The sequence below is a fragment of the Epinephelus fuscoguttatus genome, linkage group LG7, assembly GCF_011397635.1.
Source record: "Epinephelus fuscoguttatus linkage group LG7, E.fuscoguttatus.final_Chr_v1".
In the NCBI taxonomy this organism is placed as follows: Eukaryota; Metazoa; Chordata; class Actinopteri; order Perciformes; family Serranidae; genus Epinephelus; species Epinephelus fuscoguttatus.
In genome coordinates this window covers 20,531,749-20,554,842 of record NC_064758.1, presented here as the reverse complement: position 1 = coordinate 20,554,842, position 23,094 = coordinate 20,531,749, and the positions used below count along the sequence as shown (strand labels likewise).

General features: G+C 43.8%; 1 protein-coding gene across 2 annotated transcripts in view; it reads left to right on the top strand.

Moving 5' to 3' along the window:
* casz1 (castor zinc finger 1) overlaps positions 1 to 23,094 on the top strand; it is an 80,552-nt gene that overhangs the window by 19,652 nt on the left and 37,806 nt on the right. The window contains exon 1 of one of the 2 annotated variants that reach the window (XM_049580498.1): positions 9,132 to 9,289. The exons of the other annotated variant lie outside the window; for it this stretch is intronic. Within the exon in view, the coding sequence (XP_049436455.1) occupies positions 9,211 to 9,289 (79 nt within the window). The 5' untranslated portion in view covers positions 9,132 to 9,210. Of the gene's footprint in view, positions 1 to 9,131; positions 9,290 to 23,094 lie in introns of those variants that run through there. 2 annotated transcript variants of the gene reach the window in all.

Genomic DNA, 23,094 nt, shown 5'->3' with positions numbered 1-23,094 from the left:
AGTCTTGTCGCTGTCCCTATTCTAACACGTTACGTGTCACCACACACTGTTAACAAATGTGATAAAACCACCTGAATCGAGAATATCAGGTATGGCGTCTGCCTATGTGTGTTTTTGTCTGTTAAGGTGAGATACAGTAGACTTTACTCTGTGTGTGGGTGTGTGTGTCTGTGTGTGTGTGTACGTGTGTGCGTGTGTACACGCGCGCATGTGTGTGTGTTACGCCATCTCTCTTGTGCTTAACTGTGTCTACACGGGTGTGAAAGTAAAAGAGAGAGACAGAGCGCCCGCTTTCACAGCCACTGGAGCTTTCGATAGGAATTAGTTTTACAACATATGCAAATGTTCCCCCTTGAAAAAAAAGGGGGTCTTTAAGTGACAGGTTGATATGTGATTAAACGACAATTAGAGTGCTGAAAATAAGTGTCGGCAGTAGGTCAAGCACTGGGCGGCTCAGCTAAAAGGTAGCAGACTATTGAGGAGAAAACATTCCCAGGCAGAGGCCAGGAACAGGACCCAAAACAAATTAGAGAGGTGAAGGGGGGACAAGGTTGGCACTGTGTTCCAATAAACCCACAACAAAAACAAGTTCTGTGTTTTGCCTGGATGACAAAAGACAGACAATTCATGATTAGAGAAGGATTCTGTTTTCACTAAGCCGGTGTTGGACATAAATACAAATCCCTGAATCCTAACAGTGGCAATGACTGTACGGACTCGAAGTGCCTTAGCGTCATACTTGACTGACATATTTTACCTTTAAGGGACTTAAATAAATGGACTTTGACAGTGATAGTGATGCCCTGCTTGCCCCGAGTTTAACCTTTAGTGCCCCCAGCCCAGATTAAAACCAGTTGTCTGCCCTCGTGTAGGCTGCACCCCTCTCCTCTGCTGCCCTTTAAGTTAAAAGTACAGAGACATGAGGGTCTTTCTCTCTTGCTGTCTTTCTCTAACAAACACATACACACTCACACACATACACACACAAACATACAGGCAGAGACATAAAAGGGCTCACGCTTATTCTGGCAACAGATGGCCCTGTCCCTATAATCCCCTTTGATGCTGCGGTGGGCAGTGGCTCCTGAACATCTCTGAAGCCAAAGCCCCAACAAAACTTGAGCTACTTTTCCTTTAACTGACCCCAATTGCCAAGGAGCTGTCAGCTGTCAGACCTGGTTAAGAGCGTCTTTACTGGGGGAGACTGAAGGGCACAGGTTTCTCTCTCTCTCTGTCTCTCTCTCTCTCTCTCCCTCCTCTTTCAGCTTCTTGTTTGTTTTCTGTCACAGACGGTTCATTCCACCTCTACGGCTGTGAAAGCAGGTTGACCGTGGTACTCTGACTCGTAGTATCGACGGCACTTATTCCTCCCTGTTCCTTCCAGAAGGCGAAAGAGTGAACCTCCCCGAGCTCTAATATTGGAGCCACAGATGGCAGGAGGTGGGCTAAGAGGCTTAGATTTCATTGAAGCGCTCACCTTAATTATTGTCAATTGTAAGAAAATAGGGTCTTCTCACTGCTTGTGTAACCTATATACAATATATACATACACAATTAAATTGAAAGCACCGCGCCGCATTACTTCATTTCCAGAAATAGAACTTTTTTGAGTGATTTACAGTAGATATTTTATCTTTTTTTGGTTGTCCTCTGAGGCTTCTACGTAAGCTCTCTTCAGTTAAGAGCTGGCCCGTTGATGCTGATGAAATAAATCTGCTATCTTTAAAGAAAGTGGTTCAGTCTGTGATAAGATAAAATCCCCATGATAGTAATGAGCTCACTAATGGAGTTTTAAAAAGAATTTAACAAGTACCCTTAACCCCTCTTTCACATTAGTAAAAAGTGACTGTGGTTTAATTCTCAACACTGATATTAATTCTGGCATTTTACACATTTTGCAGAAGAACAAGCGTTTTTTGAAGTCGGGAGATCCTCTTTTATTCCTATAGTCTCTGATTGTGAAGGCATGGAGTTTTGTTAAACACTCCTGATTAAATTGAAGATCACTCACCCCAATGTTTGAGTCAACCAGCACTACGGAGCACTTTGCTTTCTTATTAATTTTGCACTGTAAATAGAATCAAATGTGAACTGGTGTCTTAACCTTTGTCTTAAATCATTTCCTTCTCCTAATGCAGGGAGCTCCGTTCTCAGGCCTCTAATTGGAGGACAGCAGTTAAATGTCTCCTCGGGTGCAGAGGCAACTGATTGCAGCAGTTTCTTCTGTTTCATTTGGAAAGCACCAGATTTGAACACAAATGGGGGAAAACCCAAATTAGCGCTAGCTGGCTTTGTGATTTCAGAGAAGCCTTATGTACTGTTCGATTATGTATTATCATCTGAGAGCTTTGGGGGATAATCATCACTGAGATTTGCTCACGTTTCCAGCAGGTCTGCTGAGATGCATGTACGTAGCTAATGGGATTGGGCTTTTTTTTCTATCCCTCTCCTGTGGTGTTATGGAGCTGGCAGCTGAACTTGAACGGATGCGCATGGTGCTGAGTCGTGCACAAGACTATTTCAAGACTGAAATGCGATTGTTTTAATACTTTAATCCACCTGTCCTTGGCATTCAGGATGTTGCAGAAGTCGCCTAATTATTTCAGTGCCCTCTATCCTTCCTGGTTGAAACACAGCAGAGACAGCAGCACCCTTCTGTTGTACACACAGTCCATCCCAAAGGTATTTCTCCTTTGAATTGATTTTAATGGAAATAAATCAAAATGTCTACAAAGTATGGAAACATACAACTTTTGACTCTTACTCAAAAAATGTATAGCCTAATTGAAATTTTAAAAATGCATGTATGCAAAGAGGATCTGAAATACCCCAAATCACTTTAAAGAACGAGCCATTAAATAACCAGAATTCTCGGAATTGTCCCAGGTTCCAGCCACGATCATAGGCAAACACAAATATTTTCTTTTAATTAAAAAGGCCTCATCTCGCTGTATCCTCCCCCAAGCCTGCTGCCAGGACTCAACGACCCCAGTGTGCACACACACACACACACACACACACTCACAGATCCACACATACACACTCTTGTGATGCCTTTATTCAAATCCATTCGCTCTCACAGTCTCATACATTCAGCCAAATTTGAGAAAAGTGATTACTTTAATTGTGTCCCGGGCCGTGGATTCCTCTTGACTAGCTGCTAATCTGTCAGAGCCTGGTTGTCAATTGAGAACCAGGGACACCAGCAGTGACGGCTGCCCAGTTCACTGATAGCCCCCTGAGGGACAGTTAACCCTCAAACACCCCCATCCCACCCCCCTCCCACATACAAACACCTCCAAAAAAAAAAAAAAAAAAATCCACACACCCTCTCGTGCAGTCCCGTTCCCCACTTACACCCCTCCCCCAGACTGGTCCAGCCTACCAGAACCTGTGGTGGCACTAAAAGGTTGGGGGGGGGGGGGGGGGTTGAAGGACTGGTGGTCTATGTATGTGTGCTGGTTTGGGACAGTATGTGGGGGTTTGTGTTTGTGTATATACGTGTGGTTTGGCGAGGGGTGGCGGCTTGATAGTAATGCATGTTGATGGTTTCAGAGATAGTTCATTTCAGAAACAGGGGCCTCATTAACCGTAGTCTTCATCAGGCCGGCGAGCAGTGGGCACATTAGGGGTCCACAGGAAGTTAGAGTACAGCAGGAGAGTGCATTAGGGAGGCCTGGGGAGACACACTCCCTCTCTTCTCCTCAGTTCCACTTCCACCTCCAGAGCTTTTCTATATCTTAATGTACCTTTCAGAGGAATTTGGATAGAGGTCAATAATTATGCTCTTTAAATTATTCAGTCGAGGTCCTCTGTAATTGTGCTTTTTAGAGCTCGGACATTGACAGCATGGTTTACTGCACCACGTTTGGGGCATGGCCTGACCGGATGAATCAGTAAGAGAAAGAGCATGTGAGTGTGTTTCACTGCTCTCATCACCAACTTCTAACTGATGTCGGAGTGATCCTCATTTCTGAAATCTCAATACGCGTCAACATCAAATGAACACATTAACTTCCTTGCTGAGCAAAGTTGTCAGCACATCAAGTTTGGATCTCTGTTAAACAAGCGTCAGCACTGAGTTGTGTGTGCTGGGCATGTTGGTGTCAGAGACTACCAGCCACCGTGTGGGAATGTTTAGTTTGGGACACAACCGTGTTATTTTTGTTACATCGAGGAGAGGAAAGCGCAAACTGCTAGGGTTAGCAGAAAAAATCACCAAACTTTCTCTACAAAGCCAGCCCCGGCAACGTTTGACTGCACATGATAACATCGTCCGTCCACACAACAAGTCCTCTTTCAGCCACAGATTATTAACACATCGCTGAAAGCGGCAGAGAGCAATTCACTGTTGTCACAGGGTCTAATATTTATATTTATCTAGTTGGGAGAGGCATTGACAAACATGTCACACACCTGCAGTTTTGTAGTACGTGCTACTGCAGTTTGGTGTCAAAGAAAGAGCCTGTACAGTAGAGTTTTGTTGAGGCGAGAGGAAGACTGTAATTACTGTCTGACGATTCATCTAGTCACTGCATAAAATAGTGTTTATCCAGTCGCCCGTGTTTCTGTCGTGGCTGAGGGAGGGGTGGGTCATGTTTTGCACAACTGAGACAGCTAGGGCAATCAGGAGAAGAATCGTGACTCCAAAACATTCAGCCTTTCTTTCTTTTCCCTCTCTTCCTCTCTTTGTCTCTCTCTTTCTCTCCCTCTCTCACTCGGGTTGAGAACTGGTGCCTTAGAAAATGAGATCTCCCTTTCTCCCCCCTTTGACACACCCACACACAAATAAACATAAAAAGCTAATTTGTTAGCGCCCTCATTTCAGAGGCCTGAGCAGGAGAATATTGTTGGGGGGAAAAGTAATGCTTTGTCAAATGTTGACATGTGTTGCAAACATGGGGCCTTCAGCAGTAGCAACAGCAGCAGCGTTTCGTAGAGCGGCTGAGGCACATTGTCGGCACATGAAGAGAGGATGCTTTGAAACAAGATTAGCCTCCAAATGGCCCTGCCTGCCCCCCCCCCATCCATACCCCTATGCATAATGCGTGTGTGTGCCTGCACTAAGATGCTAAATGATCAGATCCACTGAAATATTTGTGGGCCTGTTTTCTCACAGAATGAGTCTGGGTGTCATGTGCTGTATATCACTGTACAGCTGAAGGTGTGTGTACACATTTGTCCTGCTGCAAGGCCCCATTGTCTGGCACATGGTTTGGCTTGGTTTCGTGGGCCAGAAAGCACACGTCCCTGTCACTAAGGCTGCCTCCCCTTGGCTTTGGGTCAGGGTGACACTGGGCAGGGGGAGGAAAAAAAAAATCCATCTCCCCACACCCTGCCCCCACAAAAATGAATCAAAATTGGAAAACAACATGCAAGGTCCGCCTAATACAGGAACACTTGCAATATGCTGATGTTTTCTTTTGCACACTGTGTTTGCTAAATTGCCTTTGACTGCGTGCATCAGTAATGAAACTTTATGTCCTTGTGGAGAGGGCAGCAAGTCCGTTCCAGTTAGGACCGGGACGATCTCTCCTGTCTGGCTTTTGTAAGACTTTTTTTTCCCTAATACACGTCCTTATGAATAAATGAAGCCCATGAAGTCATTTTTTCCATATTTGTGTAAATTGCTTTAAAAGCATTTTATCATGTCATAAAAAAGCGCAATTGATCTGCTGGGCTTAGCCCATTGGACAGCTGTGTGTTTTGTTAATGGCCACTTTGCTCCAAGCAGCTTATTAAAAAATTTATATATAAATGCTAAAATTGCATAAATTATTTAGATACAGTAAGCATTTTTTTGTTTTGGTCAGGCAGGGAGGGGCTGTTATCAGTATGGAAATTTACCATAGTATATTATCTGCTGAAATATAGTAATATATCTGCCCAGACACATATGTGTCCTCCTCACTGCACCCCCATACATGCAGAGGCGCTGGAAAAAAAAGTATATATTTTTTGATGACTTCGTTTCAGCAACCACGGAATGTCACCCATATCCTGGTTGATTGTACTTTCGAGTTTTATGATGTTTTTCCATTGATTTGTTTCCCCGGCGCAGCTGCCGACCTCTATTGAGGGACGAACGTAATCAGCGCTGACGCAAATTAGATGGTTATTCGTTTCGAAAATTGACAGAAAAACAATAAAAAAGATGAAATGCTCCCAAATCAATAGATATAATGAAATTCAAATAATCCGAGAGATGAGGTCTCCATGGCAACTGATAATGTGGAAAAGAAAACAATTTAATAAAGGACAGACACGCTTTGAAAACAGATTGGGGAGGGGGGTGGCTGTAAAGCGGGGAGAGGAGAGGAGAGCAGAGCAGAGGAGAGAGGAGGTGGGGAGATGGAGGGATAGAGAGAGGGAGGGAGGGAGGGAGGGTGGTGGAGGGGTGTTTGTGGCTGTAGTGGTTGCTCTATAGCTTGTTTCCCCCGGCGTGTGAAGGATCTGTGTCTGTCCCAAGGACACCGGAATAATTAGAAAAGCTTTCAGGCCAGAAAGTGCAGATTCAGGTTTTAATACACAAAATTATTTCAGGGGCAGTGAATCGGAAAACCATTTGTTGGTGACCTTCCTGAGAGGCCTCCCCCTCCCCGGTACAGGGCAAGATGGAGGCTATGTGGCAGCACTGCCTGAGTTATGGCATATTTGTGTTTTTATAGAGGCAGGGGGAATGGAGTTGGGGAAGTTGGGAGGGGGATGTGGGGGTAAATGTGTGTGTGTATGCTTGTGTTTCTGTGTGCGTGCATGCGTGCATGAGTTTGGGGGTGGGTGGGTCATAGGGAGACCTTCGCGTTGTGTGTGTGTGTGTGTGTGTGTGTGTGTGTGCGGGTCTGGCAGGAGTTTAGGAAGAGGGAGGGAGAGCAAAGACGAGAAGGGAGAAAGTGAGGCAGTGAGAGAAAGGGGGAAGTTGCAGATCCGGCTGTATTTACAGATCAGTTGTCAAAAGGAGCCATTTAAGGGGAATGCGCCCGTTCCTGCGCAGTGACAGGCGAGGTGCCTGTTTAAAAAGCAAAAGACAACTATGAACCTGAGAGGGAGATAGTCAAACACAGGCTTTTTCTGTTGAAGACAGACAGAGCAGGGGGTGGCGAGGGAAGCGAGTGGGTGTTAAGTGACTTCATTTGTAGTCTATTTAAGGTATGTTTTACTTGTCCTTGTGCTGCTCCTCCAACATCTAATACAGGGGCTGCGTTCTAGTTAGCACAGCAAGGGAATAATGATTGAGTGCATCGTTCTTATTTCCTGTAAATACAAATGACTTTCCTTCATCTGCCTAAAAACCTGTATTTGATTTCAGTCTTGCTGTCAAGGGAGATTTGCTACTGATGCAAACAGTGATAAGAGTCAACCAAAAGCACAGCTCTGTTTCCCTCATTAGCTTATCACGACTTTAAGTATGTACACTTTCTGGTGGCTTTATTCAACATCCGTGTCCTGTTCTTTTAACATCCTATTTTCTTTATTACTCTTTGTCAACGTTTTGAAGGCAGTCTGGTTGGGCGTTGTAGCCTTGTCTGTCAAGTAGTGACTACCATTTTTGTGTCATTAGAAGGCTTTGTTTGACTCAAATAAAGGTGATCCACCCTCTGTTCAAATGATACAAACAGCAGGTCCGGGATATCACGTCTTGAGTGTAGATACCCTTATCCTGTTCCAGCAGCAATAAATGGAAAAACAAGTCCTCACGCAAAGCCCGGTGTGATAATTGCTGATATTTTAATAGCACAGGATCCTGATCAGGATCACTGCTTTCCTGCAATATAAACTGTCATAAAGGTTGAGCAATACTTGATAAAAATGTGGGATCAAGTTCCATCTTACTCCTCTTTCTTGGCTGGAATAAGTTTGTTGCTCATTACACAATTGAGGTGTACAAAGTGTATTCTTTTATCTACTCTCTTTAGGTTTTAAACAATGATTTTTTAAAGCATTTTCCTCCCTCAGTTCAGTTGTTAACACGCTGCATCACACAGAAAATAATTACAGGCTTATAGAGCCTCTGATAGATCTTCTTTCTTTTACCCAGGGGAGTCTGCCCTTATTCAAAGGCAAACAGAGATCTGACATTCTTCAGCAGGACAGCTAATATTCTCCAGTATTGATATTGCAATGTGAAAAGTGCCCCACAAGTAGGAGAGAAACTAGAAATTCCCCACTGTACACTAGCTAAGAGCCTTCAAATCTAACATGCCAGTGTCAATGAAGACTGTTTTCTTTTTTTAAATGGAAAAAAAAAAAAAAAAAACCCGGATAGAATAGAGACTTGAAATACGAGAGCCGATCGGCATCCGCTGTGTGTTTGTGTATGAATGTGTGTTTGTGTGTGTGTGCATGCACATGCACACTGACACTCACATAGGGCACAAAGCACATGTTATCACTGTCAACAGCAGCAGTAGCAAACAGCGGCAGTTGTTCAGTGTGTGTGTGGGTGTCTGTGCTGTGTATAAGTGAAAGTGTGTATGCTTGTGCATGCCCACAATCTTTCTCTCTTGCTGTCTCCCGCTTTGGCTGCTGGCTCTGAGACACCCAGTGTAAGTCAATCTGTGTGTTCATATGCCCGTGAGTGTGTGTGTGTGTGTGAGCCACTACTGTACTACACTTCAGGGGCCAGGAGCCAGGACCGAGCCTAGCCGAACAGTGCTGAACAGGGCTGGAAAGGGCCGAGGGCCAGCTCCCTGTGCACACCACCCACTTCACACCTGTCGCTCTCTCTCTCTCTATTGCTCTCTGTCTCTCTCTCTTACACACACGCACGCACACAAAAGCACACGCATACAGCCGTGCTGCTCGGCACAGGGCTCTCATTGTAGCAGTGACAGGAGGGCGCCCGTTAAGTGGCTCTCTCTTCCTGGGGCCTGTATGTGTGTGTGTGTGTGTGTGTGTGTTTTGTTCCCCCATGTGGCTGTGGGGTGGAGAAGGGCGATGAAGGACCCCTACTGGTAAAGTGGGTAAACTCGCACAGCCTCGACATCTGTGCTCGTAGAAGGAGGGAGGGGGGGAGGGAGTGGAGAGAGAAGAAGAGAGGGGGAGGGTAAGGAGGGAGGAGAGATAGACAGTGAGAGAGGAGGACAGAGTGGGAAAGAGGAAAGGAGTGAGAAGGAGAGAGGGAGGGAGAGAGAGACAGAAGGAGAGGGGGAGAGAAAGAGAGAGAGAGAGAGAGAGAGAGCAGAGCCTTGGCAGAGAGCAGTTGAGGAGAAAATGCCTTGCTTTGTGGAGAGAATTCTTCCAGGGCAGGAGGGAGAGGTGAGACAGAGCGCAGAGGGCGGTCTGCTGCCAGGTAAGACTCACACACACCTTCCTCTCCCCCTCTCTCTCTCTTTCCTTCTCTCTCTCTCTCTCCCCCCTCACACACCCACCCACACACACACACACACACACACACACACACACAGGAGTTGAGTGCTACCTCGAGGTGAACGGGTCTGCTACTAGTTGCAGTTGGCATGAGTCAGGCACGCATGTGTAGTGATGTGGTGGGTGGTGTCAAAGTGTGTGTGTGTGAGAAAGAGAGGGAGCCTGAGTATAAGTGAGGAAATGGAGCAGGTGTAGTGTTTGCCCTTTTTTTATTTTGCAAAACTACATATGCACATGTGCGCCTATAGTGCACTGGATGTCAGTGATGTGTTCAAGTACTTTTAATGGTGTGTTCCTCAAAAGTTTTGTTGTTGACTTTTTGTACCATATCTTACAGCACTCCACACTTCCACTTTTCTATGTTTTACAGTTACATTTATGATGTTCAGTGCTGGAAAGTACTTTTATTCAAACAATGTACAGTTTTGAGGTGCTTTTACTGTCTATATTATTCTACTTTATATTGTCACTTAACTACGTACATCTCAGAGGGAAATATTTAGTTTTTGTTCCACGATATTTATCTGACGTTTATGTAACTAACCTTACCTACTTACTTAGATTAATATATTACAAATAAATATGATCATCTTATAAAATCGATGTATTGTTATAGATTAAGCTACACAACAGTATATACAGTAGTTTTAAATTAGCTTCACCTCAAGCAGCAACTAAACACTTAAATGTTGCTTGCATGTTAATAAGAAATTATCTATCTATCTATCTATCTATCTATCTATCTATCTATCTGAACTCGCCCATATGTAGTAAGTATTTTTACTTTTAATTACTTTTTTGTACTTAAATACTTTGAAGTACTGATTTTTTCTTCTGAATGCAAGACTTTCACTTGTAATTGACTGTTTATACATTTTGGTGCTCCTTCTTTTGCTTAGGTAAGGGAAATAAATACTTTGTCCACCATTAATTGCACATTACTTTACTTTATTTCAAATACTTGAGGCGGCTAAAGCGGTCAAAGGCTACACAAATACACTTAATTTGACTTTAACCGGAACAAATTATGATCTAAATGCGCAGTTCTGCAGGCTAAAAATAGAGATTATTAAAAAGCACCTAAAGTCCCACCGCCTGCGATGTCAAGTGCAGATGTTTTCGGCTCTGATATGAGGTAATTTGCGGCGTTGGTCGAGATTGATTCGGCTGTTTCGATACAGATGTTGTGATGGAGAGGTTTGTCATCGGAGGGATTTTCCACTCTGCTGATGTAAACAGTGTCTGTTGAAGAAAGGCTAAAGAGTCCTTTTCTCTCTCGTGGAGACACGGTTCTGAGAGGAATAATCCTCCTCGTGTACAATTAGATTTTCTCCTTTTGGTTAAATAAATACTGTGTCTGTGAACATAAACACAGATTTACATGCGGCCCTGTGGGTGTCTGTCTCTCAAACAGCCTCCTGCCACAGCCTGGGCCTGATATTTCTTGTCGAGGCCCACAGCATTAGAAAAAAAAAGGAAAAGAAAAGAAAGACGAGGCAGAAGTTGGCTGGCTCTAACTTCACGCTTGCTGTTTATTTGTTTTTATAACAAATGGAACCAGCTTCCCGAGTGAAAGGTGAAGTCAGAATTGAATTTGGCTTGCGTTACCGTGGCGATCTGGCAACCGCTCCCGTGTCCCATAGGACTGCTCTGGTTGCTGTGTGCCGGGCACGTGTGTTTGTTATTTAACTGTTGTGTGTGTGTGTGTGTGTGTGTGTGTGTGTGTGTGTGTGTATGCTACTGCTCTACGTGCATACTGTATTGTGTGAGTGTGTGTGAGTTTGAGTAGTGGGTGGTGGTAGCAGCATTCACAAGAGAGACATTTTACTAAGCAGACATTTCCCCCTCTGTTTTCACTCTGACCTGGTAGGAGATTGATGACTGAATTGTGGAGTACATGTTAACAGTAACTGGTGATTTATGAAGATACTTAGGGTAAGTGAGGCCGCACAGGCTGGAGGGAAGAAAAAGATATAGCCTTTTAAGTTAATGCAAAAATATAGCCTTTTTAAGTAATAATTGTTATTACCACTGCTGGGTTTGGAGAGAGGTCTGAGTTAGAGTTGGATGTGCACAAAGTGCAATGTGAAGCTTTTTCTTTTCCATTGGCCATGTGCCTTACTTTGTTTCTGCCCTTTTAAGTTCGACTTCATTCAACATTGCAAGTTTTCTGTAATGAAAAAAGAATTTTAAGAAAATATATCTACATAAATAGATAGATATTTAGATTAATTTATGTAGTTAAATTCAAATATTTGAATTGAAAGCAACTTTTTCCTGGGTAAACCACAGTGGAAAACTTTTCTTGGATGAACCCTTGCACTGCAACAAGTGCACTGTGTGTTTTGGCAGCCCCCCTTAGCCAAAGATCCCTCAGAAAATCCGCATGCAATTTTAGAAGAATCAGATTCTTTCCCTTTCCCTTTGGCTCGTGAACTCCCTTGATATTATGCACACGGAGAATCCTCCTCTCTATTCAAATATGAGATTCAATCCACTTGGATGTGATCTATAGCATTTTTAAGGAATAAAGCAATTTTAGGGAATACGGAATAGTGCTTCCCCTGGAAGAGGGATGGCTTTCATTTTTTTTCAAGGCACCTCTTAGACTGAGTGAAATGTTTCCCCTGTTCGCTCAGGGACGACTTTATTTCTTACCAGGGATTTAACACTCACTCAGTCCCCTCATAAATACAGCGTCCCTCAGCCCTTCGCTAGCCATAACTCATGCACTAACTCTCTAGCTAACTAAACTCATATAGCAGAGCCAACACTTGTTTGTCTTTTACCTCAGACTTTCTCTCTCACTCTTCCTCTCTGTCTCTTTTCCTCCTCTCAGCTGATTTATACTTGACAGAATCTCCTCTGACTACCGTCTCACCAGGCTCCTGTGCTGATCTCCTTGGCCCACTCGTGGAGTGGGTTTTAGAAGAAATGTGCATTTGAATATGAGCCAGCCTAATCTCCTTGAGGCTATTTAGAGTGAGCCTAATGCTCCAAGAATGAGCGAGAACAACACCGGAGAAAATGCGGACGTCCCTCTCAGCGTGTCACAACACAACTCAGGTCTCCGAAGAACGAAGTGAGTCTTTGATTTGCTGATGAAAATCTTTCTGTAAGGCAAAGGACATAAAATTCCTGCTTTCAAGGCACCTGTTGAAGTCTCCTTAGAAAAGCCTTTGTGTGTGGCTCCTTTTTGTATTTCTGCCTTTATGGCACCTACCTGTGGAATTTCTTTACTTTTTAGCATCTCAATGGTACAATAAATAACAGCTGATAAACTTTCAAGCCACTTCACTTCAGCAGATGAAAGTGCTCAGGTGGGACTTTACAGTATGGTGGAAGCCTTTACTGATCTGGTGCCGATTGGCATTTTGGGAGGAGACAGTATTTCTGGCTTGGTTCCCGCATTGGTTGTTAACAGCCTGCTGGTACCTTCTGTTCTCTCAGCTCCTCAAGCATCTGAAGACCCTCTGAAGTCAAAATCGCCCATTTTGATGTCTCATGGCAGCACCCGACGTTTTGTTGTATTTGCGTCTGAAAACAGAGGCCCTGCTTGGAGGAATTACCCTCAGCACTCGTTGGTGTCGGAAGGAGGAGGAGGGTATCATTCCTCTTTTTTTTTTTACCCCCATCTCCCCGCTCTCCTTGCTGTCCTTCCTTTCTTTTTGATCTCACCATCAAATCTTCCCCAGTTTTTATGAGTGACGTTTACCCAAGAGCGGCTTGGGAAATGGTTGGCTGAAGAAGACGTTTGAGAAAATGCGCCTGAGCAAGCTATCACCTTTGATGAAGCCATAGTTCCAGTGGGAGAGGAAGAAGAAAGCCAAAGAGTAAGAGCATTGTTGGTAATGAAAAATGCCATGCAAGGGGGAGCATCCCTCTGATCCCAGCCTGTTAAACCAACAATGTATAGTACAACAGATACTGCAGTTGTACATCAAGCGTCTCTCTGTTGTTGTACCACAATGAGTGTTTGACCCAGAGGACTGATCTGAATCTGGGGTACCACACTGCGCCTTTATTACTCATCAGCTGGGCACCAAGTAATCTCATAATACAGCGCTCACACATACACAGCGAGTCACGCTGGTGCTGCCATCAACTCTGGCATACCTTCAGCTGTGTCACCAGTTGGCAAAAGGCTGGCAAGTTACTTGAAAGCACTGCAAAAAGAGAACGAAATAATGGGGAAGTGGAGGGTAGTTGGAGGCACAGAGAGCAAGAAATGTTAGCTTTAGTAATTACTACCTCCATAGAGAAGCAGCGGAGAGGACAGTGAGGCAAGCGAGCGCACGAAGGAGGCCCCGTGTGCAGATAATGAAGGGGTATCATTGTAGCTCTGACAGCGTTAATCTTAGAGTGCTCCACAGTGTGTGTGTGTGTGTGTGTGTGTGTGTGTGTGTGTGTGTATCCATATCCCTATCTGGTTGTGTGTATGCTCTGTGCAGCATATGTATGCTGCTGGGGTGTATGGAGGTCGTGGTGCAGTACCACTGACTCTGGCCCTACCAGTAACACCGGTCCATCTGACAGCATGGTTTATCTGACCACGTTGACAGTTGTCACCTCTCACAGCTTCTTGAAGAATATCTTTAAACTCCGCAGCTCATCCTCACAGAAGCACTGGCATCACCTACCAGTCCCCGAACTTGTCTTCTTTGCAGAGGAGGGAGGAAGAGAAGAGGAGAGTGTAAAAAAGGGGAAGAGCAGTCCAACTTTCTTTGTGCATGGCTTTTTCTTTTCTTTTTTCCTCTTCCCATTTGAAGTTGTGAGACACTCATTTAAGCCTCATTGCACACCAACACTCAACACACGAGAAAGTGTTATGAATATGTATCAACACAGCATATGGCAGCAGTAGCGCTGGGACTAGGTGTGTCCAGAAGGGTAGAGTGCTGCCGATGCATTATTCTCCATTCAAATTACCACAGTAAGAATGCAGCGGGGAGCTGAGAGGTGTTCACCACCTCTTTAGACGGGGCAGGAGAAGAACTTAGATCATGCGAAACAGCAGGAACGGAAGAGCTGTGATGAGCACAGTAGTAGGCCAGCTGAGTTTCCTTGATTTGGTAGATTTTTTCGGCAGGTTCAAACCCAGCACTCGCTGACACGAGCGTGATTAAAAGTGATATTTCTGACACATTAGGATGCGCACGGGAAGTAACCTCCTCTAAAGCGTTCATTATTAGATGCATGACAGACCTGAATATTTATAAAATAGGTTTTAATAATTAATAGCAGCAATCTGCTCCCGTAATTCATCAGATTTGCACTTCAACAGAGTATCCGTTTTCACTTTAAAATAATAATAAGAGGAATATTAATGTTGGAGAAATGTAAAACGGGCAGCTGGATACAGTGCAAATAGGCGAGCGCTCCATGTTCACTTCTGAAGCTTTCCTTTAACCTGTCACTTTTCAAATAAAATTACATTTTAAGCTGTCAACACTGCACCCTTTGAAAACCTTCAGTTGTTTGTGCTTGACAATTTAGTGAGCAGCTCCTCACAAATGTGGCAAGTCATGAAGATAAAGATGCAGGAAACAAAGTGGGTTTGGCGTAGAATGCAAAAGTAGTTGCTGTGGTTTTATCAAAAGCAAATTTATTTGTTTGAGTCAACTTAGCAGCACTTCCTTTTGTATACTGACACCCAAAATAGACAGCACTCTTTTTTCCTGTAAAGCAGCTTTGCTTGTTTCATCTTTTCACAGTCATTTTACTCTTTTTTTTCTCCCTTATTGTGAGTGTTGTTTTATCACACCTTCAAATTCAGTCACAGCACATTCCTCCGTCTACTGAACTCCCAGAAACAAGAATGTTCCTGTTTTAGGTGAAAACTGCCACGTTTAGTTCCGCCTCCCAGTTCACATTGAACTTTTCGGTAAAGCACATTGTTTTTAGTGCTGTCACTGACGCAGTGGTGTGTTTATCCTCACTGTGGATCAGTTTTTCCTGAGTGTGTAGAAATGTCAGTGTGCGTATTTGACAGTGTGTGTCCCAGAGCAAATGACGTGACCTACAGCCACTAGGCAGAGAGGAGCAGAAGGAGAGCACAGAGCACAATGCCCTGCTGTCTACAACCCTGCAAGCAGGCACACACACAACAACAACACATACTCTTAGTGTTGGTCACAGCCACTTAACATATGTGTTTACAGTGTATTGTGCACATACTCACACTTCCTCAACCGCACGTGGACACACACACACGCTTTAAAATGTCATATATATCATGTCAGCGCTATTGTCACTTCCATCCTGCTTATCAGAAAAGTAAAAGATAAACTAAGTTCTGGCAGCAGAGTCACAGCCACAGGGTCTAAAAAATGCAAATCCCACGAAGCAGGAAGACTCATTCTCATCACTTCCTCTCTTAGCCCTACAAAGAAAGTATTTTGATCAAACTTTAATTATGCTTCAGCACAAGAACACACTGAACACTAAAAGTGTAGAATGAGATTTTTAAAAAAAAAAAAAAAAAGTGAGCGTCAGATTTTGAGTGAGCCATGGGTCATTTTCGGACAGGTAGAGAACCTGCTCAGGATGACATTTTAACGGGCACCTGTGATTCATTCTAGCGCATATAAAGTCCAAAAGAGGAAAAGTCTGTCAGGCGGAGCAAATGTTTTAATGGGAGCCAGGGATCGATGTTGTCAACGCAGGCATCCTGTCTGGAAATAACGTGCTTTTTTGGGGGTTAATGTCACCTCCTTCTTTCTTTTCAAGGAGAGAGAGAAGAGAAAAAGAGCAAAAAGGGAGGAGGGAGAGAGAGAGAGAGAGAGAGAGAGAGAAGGAGGTGAACGAGATCCGATGCAAACGTTCCAAACCAGCCCGAATTTAGGGAAATTGCTTGAAAAACATTGACTCGCACTCTCATTCACAAGGCCCCCGTATCTGAAAAACAAATTTGAAACATAACCTTGGAAATCAATTAAGAAGTCCCCGGGAGCCTGAGGAAAAAAGAAGAGAAAGGTCCACCCTTCTTTTTCCTCTTTCCCCCCTCCCCATTCGTCTTTTCCTCTCCTCCACTTAACAGGGACTTGGATCTGCCCATCAGAACAGTGCCTTGTGTGAGGAGGCTTTGTCAGCGTGGGCCTTTATTTAATTTTTTTTTTTTTAACGGCAGAGTGCCTTATATGCTGTCAAAATGTCTTAAGAGTCTTATTAAAGAAATGCCACAGCTCATTTCCTTGTAATGCAATTCATATGCTGGTGAAAGGGGGCATGTCTAAAGATCTAAACAGCTTTGCTTTTTAGGCTTCACATTAGGGGTTATCTGTGAGGGCTTGTCATTGATTGACATTATCTGGCCTGACAGGGCCTCATATCAAGGTTAACCTCATGGACAAAAGTGCCACCCGCACGGACACACAAACATACTCTGTCTCACCCACACTCGTAGTCAAATAAGGCACGCTCTCCTCAACTTCCTGTTGAGAGGGGTTGCTACGTATGTGTGCCGGCTTCATCTGTGTGTGTAAGCCAGGTGGAGATTTCCAGACTTAATTGATAACTAATGGAGCGGCGTGTGCTGAGTTTACCCTGGAGGATTGACACTGTGTGTGTTTGTGTGTGTGTGTGTGTCCTGTGGAGAGATAGAGGGGGTAGGTGATGGTAAGAGGATGGGGATGACTTACTCAGCAGTGTAGCTCCGGATTCTGGTAAATTAAATATGGCCCCAAAGATAATGACATGGAGTGACATACACCAGTCTGGCGGCTCCTGACCTCTTAGGCGAGCAGGTCGCTCACTTGGCTACAGAGGAAAGTGTGTAAGTAACACTCATATGAGCACAGTACACACACTCACACACATCGCCCCTTCTCCCTCCCAACAAGCCACAAAGGCAAAGAGAGATCCCCGTGACCAAAATACAACTGAAGCAGTTAATCTGTACAGATATTAGCTCAAGGGCCCTTGAGAGGTGCACCGCTGAGCCCCTTCTCCACTGTACTACCCACACTGCCTTGCTGGCGCACCAAGTGCAGCAACCATGAGGGAGGGACACAGGGGTCGTCTGCTCATTTACCATGGCGGTTGGCTTATCAAATTGCACTTGCGGTGTCTTGAAACTGAACATGGGAGCGGAGCTTCAAAACAAAGCTGCAGGAATAAATTTCCCTTGTTTCAATCTGGGGAAGCATGGGACTGTGTGCGACTGTGTATTTTTTAAAGCAAAGTTTTTGCCTCCCGCAACACACACGCACACACTTAGAAATTAAGTTGTCATCTGGTGCCAGCTGTGAGTCCAGATTTGACGTACAATTTTAACAAGTTACTCATGTGTCCCATGAATTACCCTAAGCAGCAAACTCAATAAAAGTTGGCTGTTTTAGTACGTGGCTGTCAGAATGGTTCTTGTCACTCATGTCAGATTGTTTTTTTTCTCCCTTAGACCATTTTAGGCTGCTTGTCCTCTGTTCTGGAAAACACCATAATTACCCTGTTTGTGATGAAGCTGGAGGGCGTATTTGTCCTCAGATTTCAACTTTCCTGTTTGATTGCCCTCAAGTTCAACGTCTTTCCTCTTCCGTCTGCAGTTGAAATATACATTGTGTTTTTCAGCCATTGTCCTGTGCAGTCAGTGCGTGTGTGTGTTTTACTGAGGCCGTTTGGTGTCTGCCTTTGTCCTGCAGCGTCTTCTTTGTGTTTTTGCGGCGGTGTGACGGGAGCTTGGCATTTGGCTGAGGGCTCGTGTTTGATAACAGCCCGTGGACTGAGCTGAAGTGAAATAGTCCAAACGGGTCCTTCAAGGTCGGCACCCCGAGAAAGACAGCACACAATGTGCAAGGTCACATTCTAGACTAAAAGCAATAAGTGCTTTATTGATAGAAAAAAAAAACAACAAGCAGGCAGATGTGCAACCAACTGATTAATAATAAAATACATTTGTGAGAGAGAGGAACAGAGGGAGGGTAGGGGGCAGGGGAGAGAAGACAGCTACCTCCTGACTGTATGTCCATGTGTCTGTGTACTGTACTGTATGTGCCTGCATGCATGTACATAATGATTCGCAGAGAAAAACATTGATCCTGTTGTGGGACCTAAAAAATCCATTAAAAATCCAGTAGTTAAAAAAAGAACAAAATGTGACAGATTGGTGGTGATGTAGTTTCCCGGGTGCACACATTCTCTCTCTTCATGCCTGAATCATTTCCACAGTTTGTGTGGTCTGTAAAGTACAGTGTGATACTTTGTTTATAAGAAGATCTCATGCAACTCACCTCTGCTTTGACAGTAATCTACGTATCTTTACATCTCATCAGTATCATGTTATATGACAGAGATAAGAGCCACCGTATGTTCCTTTTTTCCATTCAGTCACTTTATGAACAATGTGGCTTTTGTGCTGCGCCTACTGTGCTATTATCTTTTTATGAAAATAAGCACAGGGTATTGGACTGTCGTCATCTTTTATGTGCCTTTATCGCTGTTTCTCGCATGCTCTCTTTTTCTCTCTTCCCCAACCTGGCAAACCTGCCAAGTGAGTAGAGCTCTGAAGTGGATCAGTCAGTGGCAGATTTAGATTTGAGGTGGGGACAACTAAGTCCCAGTCCCAGCCAAACCTGTTTCTTTAAGAAGGCTCTAAGAGACAGGAGGGCTTGGAGTTTTCCATATGCTCTGCCACCCCATTCCCCTCAGTGATCACCTACAGTTGTCCCCCCCCCCCCCCCCCCGTCTTGCTCCTTGGTAGTGTATACCCGCCTTTACACCCCCCTTTTGAAATCCCTTCTCTACAAAACTTCTCCTCAGATGTGCCCACCCCTAAACCCCCATCTATCAACTAGTTGGCAATGGCATTGTTTTTAATCATCAGAACCTCAAAATTATTATTATCGCTTCTGATGCGGCAATTAAAACTTCAGGTCAGAGGCACAACGAGCGGTGATCAGCAGCCGAGCTGAGAAGTTTTAATTAGACGATCAGAACCATTAATGCACAAAAAAAAGGTGTGCGCTGGGAAATTAACGGGAACGTCTTAATCAGGGTTAGCGACTCCGAAGAGGAGTCAAGTGAACAGAGAGCAAAAAACAAATCATTTCCGCACCACTGGGACAAAACTCAATTAAATATGCATGCGGAAAAATGGAAATTTCTCAGCATCGGCTGCACCGACTGTTGGAAAACTGTGGCAAAATCTCACGGCGGGGTCGACGACCTGCTTATTGTTATTCTTGTGTAATAAAAATGAGAGAGGGGCCAGATGCTGGGGTCTGGGTGTCGTGGCGTAGTTGTCCATCAGTGGCTTTCCGCTTGACTTCCTTGCGGCTGCCGCAGTCTCTCTTCCATGCAGGGGGAGAGAGAGGAGAGGAAAACATTCTCTTCCTGCAAGCTGTAAATTTACAAAAAATAAAAACATGGTAATTTTCGAGTGTGTCTGTGTATGTTTGCCTGTGTGGCTCAGTGATTTCCCAGAAACACTCGTGCACACACAGTCTCTCACACATACATCTCCCCTGAGAGCCAGAGACACAAAAGGTTCACTGAGCTACACACAGGGAGCCGCAGCCTTGTCGATTAATCTGCCAAAGGTTCATAAAGTTATAACTGGGCTTTTTTAAAGAGCTACAGCAACTCTTGGTTGCATATTGTAAAATAATCCTGAGCTGAACAGACATCTCCCAGACCCTGTTTGTATTAATTAACTCCTGATATTGCGGGGGGTTTGTCCCTGTGTCAGTCATGTTGGAGCTCAGCAGGAATCTACAACAAGCCCTGTACCTGTGTTTGATTAGGTGAAGAGATAAGCTTCGGTTTAAACAGGTAATATCTACCTCTCTTATATACAGACCCTCCTGTGTGCTCGCTCCATACAAACTGACAACACTGCAGGGAGTCGGTGTGTTTATGGTGCAGCACTGCACTTCGAATGAACAATAAAGTCAAGCTATTCAATTTTCTATATGTTGTTTATGTGACTTTACATCTTCCATAAGATGATTAAACAAGCGTTTTGGACATAAGCTGCCTCGTCTTGTATGACAAAAAGAGGTAAAGCCATGACCCTGCCAGTCACAACCATTCCCAACTCCCACATCCTTTACCCGTTGCTGCTGCCTTGATTACAGTCTGTGCACGTTCACACAAATAATGCACTTCCAACAGCGTTATTAGGATTTGAAACACCACTTGATTGGGCATGATATCATTCTGGCACACAAACAGAGACTCTGCATCAAAAACCAACAAGACCTGTGGGGCTCAGAGCTGTGGAAGAGTAAGTTTGTCAGTGCGGAGGGCTAGACTCAGAGCACAAGCTGTGTTCATCCAGCGCTGAGAAGAAACAGGGCTCCAAAGAACTTTGATGCACTTATTTTTGAGTGAAGATGAAAAAGAACCTGACCTAGTCCTAAATGGATTCAAAATAGTTTCTTGACTTTTTCCTCAGGTTTTGGCCTTATACAGACAGTATATGGCGCTCCTTTGTGGCCCTGCACTGTTTCCAGTAAAAATAGTGTCACAGTTAACATAAGCAGTTGGAAAAATTAGTTTCAGCTGTTGTGTTCAAATTCAAACCTGCCTGTTTTTTTCCAGCCCCCAGTGCTTACTGAGGTGTCTCCTCCTTGACAATTAGCACACCAGGCTAAAACAGACTGTAAATAATGTCCAGTGCATGTGACAGTGTTGTTTTTCTGTCTGATATTCATTAATAAGGCAGAATGCTTACTGGACTCTCAGGGAGGTGGGGGAGTTGGTCCCAGAGGGAAAAGTTGTTCTTTCATGTAGGTCCCCACAGATTTTATCTCATTGTACGCTATCATGCACACAAACGACTTGAGGTAAACAGCTTGGTGTTACCATAGCAATCCCTATTGTAAGCAATGGCAAAAAGCTGCTGTGGACAGAAACCCTCAGCATAAATAATAGTTTAGACAGCTTCCATAAACCATCGAACCATAGCATGTATCTGCTCACGGAAAGCTCACAATATTAAATTTGTTTTAAAGCCAGGCCTACCTTTAAAAAGAAAACACTGACTATGTGCTTAAGCTGTCTGATAATTCAGTTAGAGGCCTGCTTAGATACTCATCCAGTAGCACTTAGTCCTCTACGCACACTCCTTATTGTTAACAGAAAATCATACATAAATAGTCATTAATGGAAAGAAACAACTGTGCCAGGGTCATTTCCTACAAGAAGCTTCAGATGGCAATGCAAAGGAAATCGGTAGTTAAAGCATGAAATACTGAACACAGTAAACAGAAAAAAATGACCTCCACTGCAACACCCAAATGACCTCAATCTTCCTTTGGAGACTATTTCTAAAAAAAAAAAAAAAAAACTTGAAAATTTATGTCTTCCACTTCCTAATAGTTTTTCCAGCTGATTTCTTTTTTTTCACAATTGCTGTCTTCTAAAAGGTGACCCTTTCACCCCCGCCTGCAATTGTCTAACACTAAATTGTACAGTAATGTGCCGCTGATATACGACCTCCTCAAAACTACATAATTCCTGCAGTCATTGTTTCAGAGAGGAAGCCCGCAATGTAAATACAGTAACTGAGAAAGCATGTGTGGGGAGCACGGGGTGCATTGTCTGGCGACGGGGTGATCTGTAAACTCCTTCAAATTGTATATCCTCTAATGATTCCACAGCTTTGCAAAAGAAAATGAAAACAGGATTTTATGTTGCACCGATGTGATTTACATAATGCTGGCAATGGCTCACACATGATTGTGCTTGGCTTTATGGCTGAAGGAAAATGAAGAGGCTCGTACTCATTGTTATAGAAAGTGAATTGAGTCTTTAAGATAGAACTTTGTTACCTCTCATATTGCACATTTTTTTGTCTGCCGAAATGGTGTGTCTGTAGCTCAGTATAGTGTATTATCTTAACCACAGTGTGGCTGAGTTAAAATATAATACAACTTCACACGAGGAGAAATATCTCTGCTGTGGCGTGCTGTTTTAACCGTTTTCACAAAGCTTCAACTGACAAAGCTTTACGTATTACCAAATAAAAACAGAATCCAAGCTAAAAGGCTTCTCTGATCTCTGATAGTTATACTGCTTTATTTTTTTTTTTTTTGATACCATAAATACTGTGTTACTCACGGTCATCTCCTCCTTGCTTTTTAAAAGTTATTTACTACTCGATAAAGATCTGGCCTTGATTTTGAGTCTGGAAAAACGCTGTTGGAAGGTGAACTTTGGTGGCTCTGGAAATAAAGTGAAAGGTACTAGAGTGCAGTTTCTGCCCTAAAAAGGCAGCTCTGGATATGGAATGCCACAGGCAGCTGTTCCTGCCTCATCAGAGGACATGTTATAAAGATAGCCCCACTTGGGTTGAAATAATGCCACCCATTCCTGCCCCAAAGCACACTCTATCATGCTCTATTGTTCAGAGAGGCCGCACTGGGGAAAAAGATGTTGAGACTCTGCAGTATGTCTTGTTAAGTAAAGATATGTTAAACATGTTCACTTTAATTTTTTTTGTTTTGTTTGATGTACCCATGTTCATGTCATGGCTAGATCAACAGTAAAAGGCAGCAGAGGGTAGAAAGAGCTTAAATACATAGTATGTTAATTTTCTTTTAATAAAGTGAAACCAGCAGTCTTTACCAAGACAATTACTGGGCCTAATCCTACTAAATAGCCAACATGAGGACGCAGCTCCAAAAAGACTCAAAAGCGCTCAGCATTTTCAGTCCACATCCTGACAGCTTTAATGCTGTGCAGCCCCCCACTCAGTGGCAGGACCACAGCCTCTTGAGGTGAGAGTGA